The 18,576-nt window shown below is 45.3% G+C and overlaps 3 protein-coding genes across 10 annotated transcripts; all 3 read right to left on the reverse strand.

The window, feature by feature from the left end:
• Window positions 1–101: 101 nt before the first annotated feature.
• Window positions 102–10,858, reverse strand: LOC120652400 (protein LAZ1 homolog 1-like). 4 transcript variants are annotated; one of them, XR_005666558.1, is made up of 9 exons: window positions 10,633–10,858; window positions 8,835–9,246; window positions 8,627–8,683; window positions 7,721–7,829; window positions 6,457–6,641; window positions 6,279–6,367; window positions 5,840–6,095; window positions 905–1,026; window positions 102–810 (listed from the first exon to the last, which is right to left on the reverse strand). XR_005666558.1 is itself a non-coding variant. In XM_039930213.1 (9 exons), the coding sequence occupies exons 2-9, from the start codon at window positions 9,048–9,050 to the stop codon at window positions 505–507; spliced, it is 1,458 nt and encodes a 485-aa protein (XP_039786147.1). In that variant the 5' UTR covers window positions 9,051–9,246; window positions 10,772–10,858; the 3' UTR covers window positions 102–504. The 4 variants fall into 4 exon arrangements, 3 of the variants coding, with proteins under 3 accessions (XP_039786147.1, XP_039786146.1, XP_039786145.1); XM_039930213.1 differs by having other exon boundaries at window positions 905–1,144; window positions 10,772–10,858; XM_039930212.1 differs by having other exon boundaries at window positions 905–1,144; window positions 10,637–10,858.
• A 272-nt stretch (window positions 10,859–11,130) lies between these two features.
• LOC120652402 (glutathione S-transferase T2-like) lies at window positions 11,131–12,070 on the reverse strand. Its single transcript, XM_039930216.1, has 2 exons — window positions 11,970–12,070; window positions 11,131–11,896 (listed from the first exon to the last, which is right to left on the reverse strand). The coding sequence occupies exon 2, from the start codon at window positions 11,879–11,881 to the stop codon at window positions 11,180–11,182; it is 702 nt and encodes a 233-aa protein (XP_039786150.1). The 5' UTR covers window positions 11,882–11,896; window positions 11,970–12,070; the 3' UTR covers window positions 11,131–11,179.
• Window positions 12,071–13,843: 1,773 nt separating this feature from the next.
• Window positions 13,844–18,576, reverse strand: LOC120652401 (serine/arginine-rich splicing factor SR34A-like). 5 transcript variants are annotated; one of them, XR_005666560.1, is made up of 16 exons: window positions 18,417–18,576; window positions 18,127–18,222; window positions 17,753–17,818; window positions 17,563–17,637; window positions 17,372–17,477; window positions 17,250–17,296; window positions 17,115–17,172; window positions 15,993–16,042; window positions 15,747–15,803; window positions 15,576–15,661; window positions 15,411–15,506; window positions 15,051–15,093; window positions 14,822–14,933; window positions 14,364–14,737; window positions 14,213–14,287; window positions 13,844–14,128 (listed from the first exon to the last, which is right to left on the reverse strand). XR_005666560.1 is itself a non-coding variant. In XM_039930214.1 (14 exons), the coding sequence occupies exons 2-14, from the start codon at window positions 18,211–18,213 to the stop codon at window positions 14,114–14,116; spliced, it is 852 nt and encodes a 283-aa protein (XP_039786148.1). In that variant the 5' UTR covers window positions 18,214–18,222; window positions 18,417–18,575; the 3' UTR covers window positions 13,844–14,113. The 5 variants fall into 5 exon arrangements, 2 of the variants coding, with proteins under 2 accessions (XP_039786148.1, XP_039786149.1); XR_005666559.1 differs by having other exon boundaries at window positions 14,364–14,933; XR_005666561.1 differs by lacking the exon at window positions 15,051–15,093 and having other exon boundaries at window positions 18,417–18,575.

An 18,576-nucleotide genomic window follows, 5' to 3' on the forward strand; every position in this document is an offset into this window, starting at 1 on the left:
GGCAAAAATGTAACTTCTGGTAAAAGAGGTACCAAACCAAACCATCTCCTAGATATTGTGGTGCTCTTACATCATGCACGAGCATTAATAAACACAACGTCTACATTTGGAACAAAAAGTACTCGATTCCTCTTTACCGATTTGAAGTATTACAAATCCCTCCCCTTAATACATGTTCATTCCAGCTCTGGGGAAGCAAAGGGTGTAGTGTAGATGTTACATCGGTATTTGCCTGTACTGAAGGTAAGTTCTAAACAAGGATGCTCACATCAAAAACTCATGTAACTACTGTCTCCTGAAAGGGAAAGAGCCACGGTCAGCTATAAACAAGAGGAAGTAGCTAGTGGCGGTAACTGAAAGTCTGAAGCCACCTCCTGCTAACTAATAGTGGTCAGATTTGGTGTTATTTTTCCTCACTGTCCTATGATGTATAACCCACTGGGGTTGAAGGTTAACTAACCCCTCGGTCAAAACTAAAATCAGTTAACCCACCAACACTGGTTGCTAGAACCATCCGCGCAATCTGGACTCAAATGACCTCCGGGGCCTATTAGAGTTCCTGTGGTACCTTGTCTTAGCTAATCCGCTATCACTAACACTACCACCCACAACATGATCATGAGCTTCTGAAAATTCCTCTGACCATGGTTCTAGGGGAATAAGATAACTGTCATCCTTTGCCTTCTTCTTTTGCTTCTCAAGCTGCTTGACATTTTCAGAGATTTGATGAATTGTCTTGTTAATCTTTGTAAAACTCCGCTCCATAGGCTCCACGACATGGGAAACTGTATACTTGACATCATCAACCATCTGAAAAGTTGCACCATAAACAAATTAGTCGACAGTTATCATGGATAGAATGTTAGAATGTCTGGCAAAAGCAACATGAGTATCAGAAGCATACAATTTCACCGCTCCCCAACACAACATCACGAACGCTCTGTGGAAAACTCAACCGCCTGTCTTTGGTACCAGGAGTTTGCAAGACTGTTAAGCTGTCAATCCCTCCTCCGACTTCTTCAGGATCTGGAGCTCCCAGAGAGGCATAATCAGACATGACAGCAACATTTGGAACACTTCTTTCCCCACGTCTATAAGGTTTAGCAGGAAATACTTTTAAATGAACCACGGCCGCAACCCCCATCTGTCACTCAAGAGATATTGTGTTATGGGTATGGACTTCAACAAAAACTTTCTCAACGAATGAAAGAAAAGAAAAGGATATGAGCATCAAGGGTAAAAATATCAGTGACGAACATTAGTTGATGACACATGTGCCAAAAATCGCTACTATGACAAGAATGGCGCATGTCTACTTGAAACAAAACAAATTTCAACAATATTGAGACATAAAACTAAAGGAAAGTTATAGAAATTAAATTTACAGGAAGGGAAAGGTTTATTGATATGAATAGATGCCCCAAAATTTTAATAGCTGCACAGCACAGATAATATAAGTAAGGATTGCAGCCTAACATAGAGTAACAAAATATTGTGATATCAGAGGATTCAAGATAAAACTTAGTGTAAGCATACAGAGAAACATACAGAAATTACACAAAATGCAAGCATGCCATTCTGATATAGTAGTGTAACACCCCTGTGTTAATCAAGGTAATAATCACGTGTTAACCCACTAATTACGGGCTTAAGAAGGTCATTAGCGTTAATCAAGTTCGCGTAGTAAACTTCGATTTAGCCGTGTTCGACTACGTTTTTCTCCACGATCCGAGTCTCAAATCAACTTTCGCCCAAAACAAAAGTTGTAGATCTTCTCTTCCTCTACAACTTCTATTTTGGCCCAAATTTCATGTTCCCATGTAAAATTTTGAGTTCCAATCGGTCAAACACGAGTCAAAAATTAGTCAAACCGTTCACTGTTCTCCCCTGTGGCGTTACTGTGCTCGCCCGACACCCATACCGGCGCCTGGACGCCGGCGAGCTCCTCCACGCGTTGAGCATCCAGGCGAACCTCGCCCTTATCCTCGCGCACGCCCTTATCCTCGCGCACGCCCTGGAAGCTTCTCCTCTCTTCCCTTCCCTTTCATCCCATTCCTCGAGCTCGCGCGAGCAGAGCACGAGCAGAGCGCCGTCGCTCGCTCCTCCGGCCGTTTCTCGCCGCCCCGCTCGAATCCTTCGCGCCCTGACCTCCCTCGCCTCGCCCTTCCCCTCCTCCACCCATTCCCGAGCTCGGCCGCGCCCAAACCCGGCCGTAATCGGGCCCGCCTCCGCCCGCGTTTGTCGATTGTCAGTACCTCTGGACTAGGGTACCCCCTCTTGCTGTGTCAGGGCGAGAGCCTCGTAGTTATCCTTGACTACGCGCTGACGAGCCTGAGCAGCCGGACCCCCGCGGTCCGGCGCCCTTCTCACCCGGTCAGCGGCCCCAGACCCATTCCTTGCTAGGGAAGGGTCCGGTGGCGCCGCGTGTCCCGGAGAAGGGAGCACTCAGCCAAAACAGCCGGGGGCCTCGGACCTCCCACGGGGTCCCGGACCCCCATATACTATCCGGACCCCTCAGCGGGGAGGGAACAGACACCCCGCCTGGGGCAGGTCCGGAGCCGCCACGTGTCCGCAGGCACAGGCACGCGCGCGGCCGCGAAGCTTCCTCGGGAAGACTCGCCCACCTACTGTATTCAATACGGGAGACATAAGTGCGCTCTGCCACAGTAGAGCCCGAGACGACTTTTGCCAGGCTGCACTGTTGATCGCGCGTTATCAAGGCACACAGTGCAGCCGCTGGCGCCGCCCACGCCACGCATGTCAGTCTGCTACGCCAGTTGGACACGACGGCTCGCCTTCGCCCATCATGACGCCTACGCAGTAGACCCAACAGTCTACGCCGCAACCTACACTATCTCAAACGGGCGCCTCGCCGACGGGACAGGTGAATCCACTCCTCGGTCAGAGTCCACAGGGCGATGAAGCGTATCCGGGAAGAGATTCTCAACCACTGTAGCACCATTAATGCCTTCTGCACAGTATACTATACATCTGCGTTGGACCCTCCTGTCGGGGTCTCAACGCCTGTGTACGCGTCCCCTTGGGCTATAAAAGGGAGACGCCCGTTAGAGAAAGGTCAGGCCCGAAGAAGTCCCGGCAGAGGCCAGTACCCAGCATGGGCAGAGGATAGATTCATTCATATGCAAGAGTAATACAACTCACAGTGGATGTAGGGTATTACGCCCCGACGGCCCAAACCACTCTAAATCCTCAAGTGTTCTTGTGTTCTTGCTCCTTAGGTAGACCTACCGAATCGCTTAGTGCTTCCCCGAGTACTCACCCTCTGGGATTAGGCGGGTGCACTACGCCACCCGGCTGTGGGTCTCCACAAACCACATCATCGATCTTCCCCCTCCGGCCACCCTCCGCCCAAACCGAGCCCGCGGTGAGCTTCCCCGCAAGCCCCTCTCCCTCCCCGACCCTTTCCTCGTTCCAAACCGGCACCACCGCCGCCGGGCCGCCGCGCGCGCCGCCGCGGGCCGCCCCTGAGCGGGCCCCAGCCGCGCGGACGCACCCCCGCATCCCCGCTCCGCCCTGGCCGCGGGCCAGCGCCGCCGTGCCGCCGGCCGGCCCCTGCCGGCGAGGAACGCCGCCGCAGCGGGTTGGCCTGGCCGTGCGCCGGCCATGGCGTGGGCAGGGGAGGGAGCTGGGGGCTGGGCCTCCCACTGACATATGGGGCCCAGTCGTCAGCCCCCTATTTTGGGTTTTGTTTTTCAATTTCATTTATTTATTTCGGCATAGCCTATGAGCATGTTTGTGGATCTGTTGTTGTCCAGTTTATTTTGCTAGGGCAAAAATAAATACTTTCTTTTTGCAATAAAAGTTAATAATTTTTTCTTGTATGTGATATCAATGTATCTTCATGCTAGTAAATTTTGTGGCTTTATTCCTGTCTACAAGTTAAGTTCTTGCGCGTGTTTCGCTCCTAGCCGCAGTTTTCCTTTTTGTGTTGCCAAATAATCTTTCTTTCGGTAATATCATTGCATCATGAACACTTATATCATTTCATTGCACCATTTTAATTATTGCATGGCATCCTTTTTCATACGTGTAGACGCCGCGAACGAAGCCGTCTACGAGCTAGTTGCTAAGCCGGTCCAGGAGCCACCAGCAGGAGAGCAGCAGATCGAGGAAACCGTTGAACAAGCTCCGGAAGATGTTGTTAACCCCGCTGACTTGCAAGGCAAGCCCCGGAGCATAAACCCTACTTTAAAACTTATGCAATGTGTTATTTAAGTACTTGTGCATTAAGTTCTAGGAGTTACTTGGAACCTTAAATGCATTATCTTTAGGAGACCCCGGTCTTTTACTAGCATGATAGGTCGATAGCACTGCCATACTTAAGTAGGATACGGTAGAAGACGGGTGATTTCCTGTCACCCGCGAGATATAAGTTTGGTATTTCAGTAAGAAAGTAAGAAATAATGCTATGAGAATGGAAATGGAGACCGGGCGGAGGGAAAGTTGGACATAACCATGGAATAAAGGAAAATTGAGTCTCTGCCTGTGTCGATTGAGGACCGTACCGTTGCTGGCCGTGCTGACCAAGATTGAACAGTACTAACCACATGCCGGAAGTATGAGGTAGTCGAAACCGGTAAACTAATTACCTAAATTGCGTCGGAATCTGATTCTCGACCCGTGGTGCTGGGCAAGGGTTGACGGATGGTGAAGTCGTCCACGGGTTCACCGAGTGTTCGCACGTGCGGGGCTCATCATCCAGGTGTTTGCGGGCTTGACTCAGGCTTCGGGGTAATCATGGGAACAGTTGCTCGGTGTGACTCGACGAGGTCGCACTTGGCGTGTGAGTTAGGTCCACCTTGCAAGGTTAAATCGGATCGATTCGCCATGACTCGCGGTTATGAGAACCTTGGTCACTTCGCCGCATCGTAGTAAAGAAGTGGAATGAGGCTGGAATGGAAAGGTTGAATTGTATGTTACTAAAGATTAATATGATCAACCATGTATGCTCTAGAGAAATAGGCGAACCTAGTTTATAGCTGTCAACTCAATTGGAGCTAAAATATTGAAAGTAAGGATCCAATATTAGCAGTTTTTCAGCAAAATAACTTCAGAGCCAAACAGCTTTGCATGTCTAGATAATGGGCTAAATATACTCATAGACGAATAAGTCTTGCTGAGTATTAGAGTACTCAGGGTTTGGTTGTACCCCTCTGAGCAGGCGGTGTTCCGGAAGACTTCGAGGAGACTTACGCATCTTGGATTGGTCAACCTCTTCCCCCGGGTTGGATCGTCGAGTGGGTCCCGTCTTCTCCGTGAAGTACGAGCAGATTGGCCTCACATCAGTGGGCAAGATGTGAAGCTCGTCTTTTGTCGTCGACGGCAATTATCGTATTGTATTTTGGGTCTCTGTTTTAAACTCTGTTTTTCTTCCGCTGTGTTTGAACTCTGATGTTTGAAATGTAACTCTGGATTGTAAAACCTTATTGTAATTTATTTCGGAAGCTTGTGTTAAACTCTGTAGTAAATTAATTTGAACTCTGCTTTTGCTTGTAATCACCTGTGCTCGTCTTTTGGCGAGAGTTCCCGTGTAATCGATCCTGGTTACAGCAAGCAGTCTGAGTGTATTGGTTGAGTGCAGAAGCTGTGGTTTAAGCTTAAGTTGTTAATTATTGCATTCGATCAGTATTATTTGGACTGTTATGTGACAAGTAGTTGACTAATAGATAGATATAACTTCCTTAGAAAACAAAGAATGAAATGTATGGCAAGAAAAGCTAATACAAATTTTTTGCATTGTATGGATAAGTGAACCAACCAAAAATGGGCATAATCAAAACCATGACAGTGGACAACAAAAATGGCAGATAAAACACACCTCAAGGCATATAATGTAGTCCTGGATACGTGTTTGCAGTCTTTGTGCCAAATGTCCTTTAAAAAGCCCAGTTGAGAAAAGGAATGCAACAGCAACACCTTGCCACCAGGTCAAAAATACAATAGATTTGAAAGTAAGAAACTTAGACAGGGGCTTGATAGGTTCCAGCTTCTCCTTGGTAGCAGTATAGAACTGTATAAGGCAATATAATGCCCATGTCTGGCTGAAATTTAGTACAACAGCCAAATATGGATATCTGCAAATGAATCAATAAAATTCATGAGGATGCAGAACTGGAAATCAAGGTCATCGGGTACAGAATTTTGATAATTTTAAGCATGATGAATTCACTAGGTATTGATGAAATATACAAGGATCAGTTATGTTATGTAAAATTCCATAATAAAGTACTAAAAAAAACAATGGAATTGATTCATACCCATATTTCCATGCAAACTTTCCTTCTCCATAGATTCCCAGAAGTTCCATGAATATTGCCAAGACAGCACAAATAGGCTTAAGGATCATCTAGAATAAGGAAACCATGTAATCGATCAGAACAGGTAAAACAGGAAGGAGAAAAGCAGACAAGGGTCACCCATCATGCATATACATACATATTGAACGATGCCAATCTTCACAGCATGGTAGAAGTCGGGACCAAGGTACCAATTTCTCATAAAGCAGTTCAATGGGAAAGGATGCTTCACAATGCCATAATCATAATCAACATCTAGCAGAGGCGAGCTCTCACTGATTTGAAGCAGACCCTCCATAAACCTAATGGTACTTTCCTCCCCACCTTAAATGACCAAAAACAAAGTTGTTTCAGATAAACATTACAGATAAAGAAATAAAGAAAACTGAAAGATAGATCCATAGGCCAGAAAACAAGATTGGAGCCAGAATAACTTTCATCCAAATTAAGCAGGGACATGCATGACCAAATTAAAACAAAGCTAGGTGTTTCACCAACTTCTTTAGATGTTTTTATAATCAATTTTAACTTCAGTAATTTCAACAGTTCATGAGCATAAAATAGTACCATTCCTTCCATGTTTCACCGATATTCAGTTCAGTTACATTTCTTTGTGATGAGATATATTTATAAACTGGGTCAGTTACATTTATTTGTGATGAGATATATTTATAAACTGGGTCAGTTACTAAGCAAGTAGTTTTTCTAGAAAACACTATGCACAGTATGGATGAGAGAGGCAGCACAGTGTTTTGCGTAGCAGGCACTAGAAGGGTGAGATGAAGTGGCTTTGTAGCAGAGAGCAACAATAGAACAGGTGCAGCACGCTCAGCTATATTTCTTAACTTCCTGGCTGTGCATGTCTTAATAAGTATTAAGAGTAAGTATTCGAAATGAGCAGGACCACAATATGTAATAAAGAACCATAGAAAAAAATAAAAAATCTGAATGTATCTGAAGCTTAACTGCCACTAAACATGAAACATTGTGCCATAGAGGTCACAGCAGGGCATACGAGCCTCTACAGCAAAGTGGAGTTATTTTTTTTTGGGGGGGGGGGGGGGGGGGCAAACTCAGATATTGCATCTCCTAAGGAATCTCTGTAGTGGCCAGAGTCACCCTTGAGGCCTTGACCCACATTAAGATCTGCCTATGAGTACACTACGGCACACCACGCTAATTGCTGCTCAGTGGCCATTACCTTCTACCCACAAGACTACTTAATACATACAATCAGATATGATAATCTTCTGCTTATCTACCAAATCCCTATTTTCTTATGAGGGCATGAGGCTGAGAGTAGAACTATTGCTCAGTAGAACTATTTTCTTAATGCATGACTTCCAACTATTGGTTAATTACTTAATTCAAGATAACTTTCTAATGGAGAATCCAATACTCACCTAAGCATGCTATCAAATATCTCTCGAAGCAATACATGGCAAATGCCTCGTAACAGTCCCGCATCAGTTCACAGATGAATGCAACATTCGAATTCAGTAATGAGAAGAACTGCAAAAATAAAGAACCCTTAAATGTTTACAACTCAACAGTAAAAAATGAATTCCATCAACAATGAAGGAAGAAACTAAAACAAGGTTGTTTCAGAATTTACTACCTCCACTCAGAATACACAATGTTTGAGAATTTGAGCAGTAAAAGTTCCACTACTTTGTGCATTTATATATAAAGAAACTTATGGGAAATATAATATTTTACTAGTCTCTACCAGCGTATTACTATGAAACCCCATAGCCAAAATTGCTTATTAGCAACCATATGTGGTCCAAAGTTCAAGTTGGTAAAATATCAGCAACAATATTTCATAGTTTTCACTAAAATATTATGCAATTCTTGAATACATGGATGCCATATATAGTTCTTCAAAGCCAAAATAATGTGCAAGAAGGGAATAAAGTACTATAAAGTGTATCAAAGAGGGCATATTTCAAATACAGAATTGCAGATGACTGAACATGTAAGTAAAAGTCCATGTGCTTTCATCTTAAAGATTATCCCAGAACTTATAATGCTCCAAAGCTGAAAAGGGGTGTATTATGACGTAATAGTATGACTGCTGGTCAGTTGAGAACAGAGAAGGGACTTGTGTATTTAAAATAAATGAAGATAATGGACAGAAATTGTAACTCATTTGGTATCACTGCAATATATTCGGCATTCAGATTCTCACTCTAAGTATCACAACTATTACATGAAGAGTAAACAAATTTAGGAAGCACAAAGGCATCTTCTTGTGCAGAAACGTTGGGACAGAAAACAAAAGGAAGCTATGCAGCTTGCCTACTTACTGATTGAACAGCATATACTGGAACCATCAGAATAAGACCAATCATAAATTTTTGCTCCTGCAATATGCAAAAGTAAATATTGAATCAGAAAGTGAAATGGCTGAAAATTACAGGACGAAATAGTCAAAACTCTAGGATAAATGCCACTCAGACCTAGATAAATTCTTTAGTATAAAATAAATCAAACCAAGGTATGAAAGAAAAGCACCTCAGGTTGATGGTATGCGCACAGATGCTCAAAGGTTAGAAACAATGATAGAACCAGAGCAACAGTTACAGATGTTCCTGCACTCAAAATCGGCCAGCTTGGTAATGACTTCGACACGGAAACAAAGCCAGGAGAGAACATGTTTCCTGATCGAGCCAAACAACTGCTCGCATGGGTCAGCACTAAAATGAAACGGATCACATTTTTCAGTGCCATACTGTTAGAAGAGGTAATGAAGCTAATGTGTTGTGATTGTCGTCTATAGTCAAAACTCCTGGCTCTGTTCTTCAACAAGCTAGAGGATTTAAGGATTCAGAAGCTGAGGGGAAAATCATTTTTGGTAGTTCTGTAATCTTCCCAAACTCCTTTTAGTCTTCTGCAACACTTCTCTGTAGAGCATGCTGCTTCTTCCCTATAAATAAAAGGGAAATTCTTTAAAATTTATAAAGCATAACAAATAATACATCATATTAGAATGCTTTTGCCATTTGCATTTAAGATACTGCAAAATCGTCAGTAAGCAACACCATAAAATATCGAACAATTCTTTCACTCAATATAGTCTCTCCTATAGGATTTAAAACATATGCATGGCCAACAGAAATGTTGAAAATGCACTATACACCAGTAAACCTATTAAGGGTGCAAATGGATAACCCTTAGGTGCACCTCCAACCCTTTTTAGTTCAAAATATTGTACTAGTTTTTCAAAATAGAATTCGTTTTTAGAGACGTAGTACAAAATTTTGAACTAAAGAGGGTTGGAGGTGCCCCTAAGGGTCACCCGTTGGCACCCCTAAATCCTATATTTCTCTGGTATCTCCGCTAGAATGCCCAATACCTTTACCATAAATTCTCCAATGATTATGGGTTATTCTTCAAACAACCAGAGGTTGGTAGGTGTGCATCTCTCTTCTCCAACAAAAGAAATGCAAGAATGAAGCATAAGAGTTTGCTCTTTTCAGTATCAAAGTCTGTTTGGTTCGTTAAAGGTAACAATAGGCCAACTACACAGTACTGGATGCTTTGATGGATACATCGATGAAAAAGCTGAAGTAACCAATAATTCCTTTCAGTTGATAGAATTAATCAATGTTTGTGGATAAATGTCTACAGAAGACTAGCAGAAAGTTGTGCATTCCTCTACTACCAGATGGTAATGAACAAATCATCAGTGATGTAGTGTTTCTACTGTAGCTAGGCAAAGCAATGGGCACATTCGCAAAGGCATATTACTGATCGTTGAAGGTTGTGATATTCCAGTTACAAGAGTAAAAAGCATTTTACTCTTTCTAAGCAATCATCAGGCACTGAAAAGCAATTATATGAACCCATCAAACAACTACAGTCACTGATCTACCTGTGTTTTCCACCCTGACTATACATGAAGATACATAGGTAATGGCTGACTGCTGAACTACGGCCTCCTCAACAGAATAGAAACTACTGCATTGCCAATTATAGAATACCATGAATATCAACAGAAAACTGGTAGGGGAAGGCGGGCAGCCAATTGACGTGGGGCATGGGGTTCAGTTAAACCCCCAGTTCTTAGTTTAAGGTAATGGCACCCTAATCCGTGAACTCCAATACTGAGATCGAGCTCGCCCTTGCGCACAGAGGAAGAACCGAATCTAACCGTCGACGGATGAAGTAAGCACCCCCAGAACCCCACAACTAACTGGATGCATTGGAGCAACCCTCCGCGACGGAAGAATCGGAGTCGACTGCTAGCGGCCAAGCGGAGGAGAGCAAAATCGGAACAAATTAGGGCGATCCGAGCGAGTCAGGGGCTCACCGACCAGTCCCGAGGGATCCCCACTCGACGCCGCCGGTCGGTGGAGAGGTGGGGGGAGGAGGAGGGAGGGCGCGCGGTGTCGCTCGCGCACGTGAGCGGGGAGGGGGATCCGAGGTGGCGTGCTCGGGCGGAAGGAGACCTGAAGGCGTGTTCCGCGGAACGGGCCGGCGGAAGACGGAATAGGCTGCCGCTTGCCCGCTTCGCTCTTCTTCCTTCTTCTTTGGTGAGGCTGGTTCCAACAGCGGGTCTGCAGCCCCAGCCCACAGCCAAAGCCACGTCAGCGCCACGTCAGCTCTCGCCAGCCCACTCGACCCCAGCGCTCCATCAGTCAGCCTGCAGCCTCAGCCCACAGCCACATCAGCGCCACGTCAGTTTCTCCATTCCAGACTTAACCATTTCAGAACGCGTTGCTCTATGATTTAAATTGACACAACAAAACTACTTTATTAAATTTAAAAATTTAGAAATTACATAAAAATTCGAAATAAAAATTACACGACAATTTAAAATAAAAAAAATTACATAAAAATATAAAAATTACATAAATCTACTCGTCGTCGTCGTTGAGGTGAAGCTGTTGTTGCAGACGTTTTAACGCTCGGTCATGAACCTTCTTCTGAGCATCCGTCATACCGTCCGTCGAGCGTGAACTGAGTATGTTCCACTGCTTCCACAGTTTTGCTTGAGCGTACTCGTGGGTGATCTTGCAAAGATCTTCCAACTTTTCACCCATCTCTGCGGAATCAGTAGAAGTATGGCTGCTTGAGCCTACCTTCCCCTTACCCTTCCGCGCAGCCGCCTTCGATCTATCACGACCCGGGGGACGGTTCACCTCCTCGTCGGTCTCCCGAGAGCCGGAGCTATACTCACCGGAAGTTCCGAGACGTGATCTCTTCGACACGTCTATATTCGGCCCACCACCATGCTTCACTGACCATTTCGGCTGGTGACGGACAGCTTCCCACAAATGAAAAAGCTTAAACTCATGGCCAGCCCTTCGTGCATACCTTGCTTTGGCTTCGTCCATCACCATGTCGTCGTCGGCTCCACTTTGCCGCTTCGACACTTCTTGGTTGTATATTGCATTGAACAAGGAGACCCGTGCATTGTACATGGACCAATGATCCTTCAGTTGCTTGGCGGTGCGGTGTCGGAGTGGGTCAGTGGTGGCGTTGTAGGTGTCGCTTATTTGGCCCCAAAAGGTTGGGCCGCTCTTGCTGTTTCCGTCCACGCAATCGACCGAGTGCATCAACCAAGCATTAACCTATACAAAACTAACTTAGTAAAACTATACTTCAATTGACATTAGCGAACACGAGAAACGAATGAGGACGTACCAGTTTCTCCTCGTCTGCGGGCGTCCACTCATTCCTCTTTTTGGGAATGGCTGGACGACATGGTGCGGTCGTACCCCCGCATTCATTCTCCGAGCCAGCGGAGGCAGCACCTCCAGCATGACCGTGAGGAGCAGATGTCGTGAATGTGGGAGGCGGAGGGTAGGGATATGGAGGGTAGGGATATGGCGGAGGAGCATCGGTCGTGGGAGCAGGATATGGATACGGTGGGGGAGCGACTCTGGAAGTGGCGGGAGCTGGAGGATACGGGTACGGTGGGTAGGGATACGATGGGTACGGATACGGCGGAGGAGCACCTATGAAAGCCCCGGGAGCTGGAGGAAACAGCGCTCGGGGTTGCGAGGGTGGAGCAGTCTCCGAGCGGCGATGGAGCGGCGAGTAGTCGAACTCCTCCTCGGAAGCATTGGTACCCGGCGTATGGGTAGTCGAACGCTCGGGGTCGGCGTTGAGCAGGTCGAAGTATGACTGCATATTTGGACTCCAGTTTGCCATGGTGGAAGAATTTGAGAGAGGAAGTGGGTGAAATGGGGAGTGAGAGGTGTGGAATGAGCTCCAACCAGCCCTCTCTATTTATAGATGAGTTGGGGACGAAATTTGTGATTTTTTGGAATTTTTTTCGAATTTTTTTGGAGTCCAAACGGTCAAAAACGGCTAATTGCAACGGCTAGCTGACGTGACGCTGACGTGGCAGCCGTTGGCCAATCACAGAGCGCCGCGTGGCAGCCGACCGGACGCGGGGTCGGTACCGACCGGCCGACCAGTCGGTACCGACCGCGCGCGGCTCCAACGCCGGTCGGTACCGACCGCCCGGCCGGTCGGTAGCGCTACCGCCCCGCGCTCTCGGTTTCCGCGCTTACCGACCGGCGCGGGTCGGTAGCCGGGTCGGTACCGACCGGCGGGGGTCGGTACCGACCCCCGTTGGAACCAGCCTGACGACGACGATGGCGTGCAGTGCGGGGGGCTCTCGGCTTTGTTTGAGAAGAGAGCCCGAGGAGAGGACGGGGCACAGTGCGGGTGGGCCCCGATGGGCTTGGCCCCTGGGCCCAGAGGACCCTCCTAATCCTCTGACTCTGATTGTTGCACGAGTTTGATCCTTGTCATGTCCGAAACAAATTCAGTTAAATTAATGCTTAGCATGGGGTAAAGGGTATTTTAGTCATGTCATGTACTTTTGGTCTCAATTCTTGACCCCAACCTGGTAAAACTACCCGCCGCACTGCCGCAGCCTACCACAAGTTCCAACTACTCTTCTCAACCACTAGTTCCACTGCTCCAGGCATCCAGCTTTGCTATCGCTCGCCGCCGCTCAATTTACCGACGTCGTTCGCCGGCATTCGTCATCGCCAGCCGCCGCGGACTTGTCATTTGTCGCGAGCGTTTTGCCCCGAAGCTACGACTGAGCTAGTGGCGGGCTGGCGGCGGACGCTGATGGAAAGGCACACCCATCCCCGGCCTTTAGCAACAGCCACCAGCAAGCGGGTGTGCCGACTGCTACGGCACCAAGTTTTGCAGCGTGTAACTTTCGGGTGGTTAGCGGGACCTTAGTCTGATCAAGACTGGCCACAACAGGGGCCTTGCAGCAACACATTCGCAAGTTAAGTACACAGTACAACATATACCGTCCAAAAAAAACCAACCGTCCACAACTCATCTTCTTTTCTGGTCTACTAGGCCACCAATCCATCGCTAACAGGAGTGTGCTATTGCGACTCAACGTCAAATAGAGCTTAGAACATCGAGCAGTCAGTGTCCAACTAGTCTAATCGTTTCACAAGGTTGACAGGCACAAATTGTGCATCGTGTGGAGCAATACTACCAAAACAAACCTGAGGAACATGAAGCAAAAAACACGCACGAGGTCCAGAACAACATGATTTAGTCAACATAATCCAAATCCACATAGCATTCAACAGCCACGAATAATTGAAGTAAAAATGAGCCCTTCAGCGGGCCAGAAAACATAACAAAGTGGGGGGTCCAACGATACAAACTGATAGTTAATATCCAATCTCATTGCACAGTTGCTAGGACAGCGATGGTACTAGAACAATATGGAGGACATCAGGTGTCCAGACAAAGCTGAGCTCTGGACTCCCATCTGCAATGCCTCGTCGAGCACACCAGTTTTATTCAGGTTTCGCCTGCAAGTATTGATTGAAATACCGCCAGATCAGCCATGTTTGTTATTAACAGTACCGCAAACAAGAGAAGCATAATCATTTTACATCAGGAGAGCGTGAGCCAGATGGGCTTCTGCTTGGGCTCTGCTTCTTGGGGCTTGCTGCTTCACCATTTGCTGGCTGCAGACATTTTATAGCAGATAAAATCAAGCAAGGAATAAAATAAATTTAACTTCAATATAATGAAGAAACTTACAGAAGCATTAGGAGATTTGGATCTTGCTGGTGATCTGCAAAAGGTTCCAGAAACAACTGAATTCAATACCCGAAATGCGGCTTTAACAACTTGATTCCAAAAGCCATGACGCCTCGCGCAGCCGAACGAAAGCAATAAAAGCTCATCGAAAACAGAAGCATTCAGTTCCATGCAATAATGTAAAGTAGCATAATGTCAACAGTGCATATGAACTACAGCAACCATCTGAAGAGTGTGCCCGAGGTAGGAAGAAAACTCATTCCCCAAGCATTGGACTCCAAGCATATTCCTAGTCACTGTACCACCATAATCCAGATCATCAATCCTTAACGCTCCTATGTCCAGTATTCCAAACAATGCGCTAAGCCCAAGCTCTGATGGCAATCAGTTACAGTACATTAGGTAAAACATGTGGACGATTTTAGCTTTCCATAGAAGCTCTCAATTAGCAACCATACCTTATAAAACCAACTGAATTGTAGCAAATTGCGAAAATCCCATCCTCAATATCCTAATGCGCAATCCCCAGATCACCGTACAATCCCAGATTAAACGGCGAGACAATTGAGTCTTCAAAAACAAAACAGAACAGACTAAGCAGTCCATATCATAAATTAGAGTCTCAGCACTTGAGAAGGAACCCAAGCAATCAGACTGTACAGCAAGCCATCATCATTGTATACATGCCTGGGAATATAGCTGTGTTCACTTAATTGACGGCACCAGGGTGCTGACATGAAAGAAGGTTACAGTGTTCATTACGGATTGATTATATACCAAATGAAATCTTCTATCACTGTAGGGTGTCAACAGGACTCCATTTAGGCCTTGAAGATTTACAAACAAAGCCATCATTTTAATAAGCTTGGTAACTATTGTTTTGAAAAAAAGTAGCAGCTTGAAAGAATGCAAACGAGCTAGGATGACTAGGCATACTAGTCCATATAGCATAATGTGTATCGGTTGTGTTATGCAGAAAATAGCAGATAAGGACTTGACTTAAACTTAAGCGTTCAAAGCTCAAAAAGCTGGACTGGTGTATGTTACCTTGACGGAGAACGCCCTTTTGATGCAGACCTTGAACGGGAAGAAACAGACCTCGACCGGGATCTAGATGCTGAGCGGCGAGCTCTTGGTGATTTGCTGCATATAATCAATATTAGTTAGTTTATAGATAAGGTTACCCAAGGATATCATGATATGGCAGCATACCTCGGGCTCCTGCTTCTGCTGTAGCTACGACTTGGGCTTCGGCTACGTGAGTAGGAGCGACCACGCTTGCCATCATATTCCTTCACCTGTAAAGAGTAAGGCGCATGGTTAATAATGGAACTACAGAAGATCATCATCAGGACTAAACTAGTAACAGGCAACAAAGCCTACCCTTATATAAGCTCGCCCAAAGGCGTTCCTGAATTCAGTATCATCCAGCTTCTTTATCTGCAATTAATTGTCAAAGCCAAGAGCATCAAAAACACAGTTCTAGAACTATATAGGAGTAGAAATAACAGTGACAGATAGTGAAAGTCCCAGATCAGGTATTGCAGAAGTCAAATAGAAGCAAACAAGAAAAAGCTGTAGAATGAAATGATTCACACAAATTGACCAGGCAATGCCATATGGACTTACAGCATATTTCATGTCATCATAGTTTGTGTAGTCCACAATTCCAATGGTGCCTGTAACAAATAGAAATATATGTGAAGAACTTGTCACAAAAAATCATATCCCTTACAGGAAGCAAGGATGGCCTATCAATCAAAGAAAAAACAAAATCTTCACAACAGATTATAAGAGACACTAGTGTTATGCCATGCATCATTTATATTCCTAGCACAGCAAGTGGTGGGGCATTTTTAACAGGAGCTTAAGGCATCAATAACCCCAGTCCTAGAATAAGCAGCAATGATGGGGACTTCACAAGTGTGTTCTTTGTAGAACTTCATAAGGATTCATCGAAGAGGTTGTGTCGGGATTCCAAACCAAGGGGGGAGAGACTATTTACGAATGAATTTTTCTACCCTAGAAATTTTAACTGAACTAGGCATAGCTATACGCCATACAGGAGACATAGATATTCATTAGCGGGAATCGAGAACAAAGGTTGTATGTTGGAATCTCCATATCTAATGTGTGGGAAGCTCACAAATGTCACTAACTTAGAACAAGTCTAATTGCAAATTTTGAAGGCAATATCCTTCCAATCTAGAATTCAATTTTCAACCTGCTTGAGCCATAGGGATTAGGTATGGCAGGTGCATTACTCCAGTAAGGGCAGTAAGCTTTAGTTGTTGTCCCAGTACATTTGATTTTGTTCATGTGATGCTAGTATGTTTAAATTGTGACGATACTATGTACGTTATGTTTCCAAACAAGCTTCCACTTTCTTGTTCAAATTGTCATTTGAACTGTTCCTAAATTAATTTTAACAACTAAATAATTAGTAATATATCAATTAATATTTAAAAATAGTCAAAAGCTAGTTCTCTCTGTTCTGGGAGGTGATACACTGATACTACTGAAGAAGAGGAACGGAACGAGATACGGATTGCTTTCTATGGCCTATGCCACAATGGATGGCCAAGATGTTGAGGACCTACAGAATTAGTTTTGTGATGGCAATGGCACCAAAGATTAATTGCTTAGCATAATAAGTACATTTTGCAGGCCTGAGCTTCTAAAGATGTACAATTAACGTTTCAGATTCAAAACTGCAATAAAAGCAACAGCTTTGACCAAAATGCAACTTACCACCGCCTTCACGGTACACTTCAGAGAAACAAACATCACCAGCCTTCCGCATATGATCCTGGAAAGAAATATTTAGTGTTAATGAGAAGAAACAATCTTAGGCAAAAACTTGTCAGGGAAGTGCTTGCCACAAACCTTCAAATCCTGCCATGATGCAGAAGAAGGCAGTCCACTGACAAGAACTGTTTGCAATGAATCAAGTTAAGATTGCAGACACAGAAGAAAAGTAAACATTGATTTTCAAAATCAAATCATACCACGATACTCTGAGTGCTTTGACACACCACGTCGTGCTCCACCACCAAAGCCACCTGAACGGTCATATGAGGAAGCATTACCTCTACCACCGTGAGCGGGTTCGACCTGTGCACAGCAGTAAAGAGTTAGATCGATAAATTTATCAAAACAGGAGTATGTATGTAGCTTATCAAAGCACTGCTTAGCTTACTCTTAGGCGGTGTCCATCAAAATTGTATCCATCCCGCCCAGCAATTGCATCTTCAGCATCACGAGGATTTTCGAACTACATGATTAGCAAAGTACCTTATATTTGCTGTTTGCGACTCATTAATCAACCCCAAGGTCATCTTTGAGGGAAAAGATAATCATGTTATCCAACACGTTCAGGTATATATTACCTCAACAAAAGCATAACCAGGTGGCCTCGGGGGAACCTTCAAGTCAATGTCAACAATTCTCCCATACTGCATTCACAAGATTTATAATATTAGACATTAGCATAAAAGTAATGCTTCTTGCAAAGTGCGCCACAGCTACAAGCACATCCTAAAGCAAACAAACAACTAGGTGAACCCCAATAGTACAAGGTTTTCAAAACAGCATGCCAGAGCATCCCATTTCCTTAAGAAATTAATTCATAGCATACAGCATAACCATTATCAAACAAGCACAGGGTGTAACCCAGCCTAGCCTAACACAACAACACAGATTTCTCTCTTTTGTAAGTAATAAATCGAAATAACGAATTTAAATTATTAAAAAAACACCTCACCTTGTAGAAGAGATCCTCCACCTCCCTCTCCCGGATGTCGCCCGGGAGGTTCCCGACGTAGATCGTGCGGCTCCAGCGCCTGCTCATCCTTCACCGCTGCAAAATTACCAATAAAGTAAAATCAATCGGCAAACCAATCCCCGCCGCATCCGCATCCGCATCTCCCCAATCCGACCACAGCCCCCCACCCCACCCCAAGAGAAGGTCCGAAAATCAGAACAAACCGTGCAGGACGGCGGGGCGTGGAGCATGAATCGCCCAACTGGGCAAGAAGAAGAGAGGATTTGTACCTGAACACGCGGTGGCCGGAAGGGCGGGTCGAGGGGGAGGCTAGGGTTTGGCTGCCGCGTCCGGTAGGTCGAGAGATGTGGGGATGAGAGAGAAGGGGGGACGAGGGTTTATGACCACTCGAAGGGAGACCCGGCCACAAGACGGCCGGAGCGAGTCAGG

This window comes from Panicum virgatum, chromosome 9K (genome assembly GCF_016808335.1).
Source record: "Panicum virgatum strain AP13 chromosome 9K, P.virgatum_v5, whole genome shotgun sequence".
NCBI classification, from domain to species: Eukaryota; Viridiplantae; Streptophyta; class Magnoliopsida; order Poales; family Poaceae; genus Panicum; species Panicum virgatum.

What these genes read in the sequence shown, in the direction of transcription:
- LOC120652401 (XM_039930214.1), bottom strand. Translation starts at nt 18,213, where the DNA reads ATGAGCAGGCGCTGGAGCCGCACGATCTACGTCGGGAACCTCCCGGGC. An exon ending in AAAGCACTCAGAGTATCGTG is followed by an intron (nt 17,297 to 17,371) that starts GTATGATTTGAT and finishes CATTGCAAACAG; the next exon opens with TTCTTGTCAGTGGACTGCCT. An exon ending in CCAAATCTCCTAATGCTTCT is followed by an intron (nt 14,288 to 14,363) that starts GTAAGTTTCTTC and finishes AAATGTCTGCAG; the next exon opens with CCAGCAAATGGTGAAGCAGC.
- LOC120652402 (XM_039930216.1), bottom strand. Translation starts at nt 11,881, where the DNA reads ATGCACTCGGTCGATTGCGTGGACGGAAACAGCAAGAGCGGCCCAACC.
- LOC120652400 (XM_039930213.1), bottom strand. Translation starts at nt 9,050, where the DNA reads ATGGCACTGAAAAATGTGATCCGTTTCATTTTAGTGCTGACCCATGCG. An exon ending in GCGCATACCATCAACCTGAG is followed by an intron (nt 8,684 to 8,834) that starts GTGCTTTTCTTT and finishes TGCATATTGCAG; the next exon opens with GAGCAAAAATTTATGATTGG. An exon ending in CAGTATATGCTGTTCAATCA is followed by an intron (nt 7,830 to 8,626) that starts GTAAGTAGGCAA and finishes TTATTTTTGCAG; the next exon opens with TTCTTCTCATTACTGAATTC.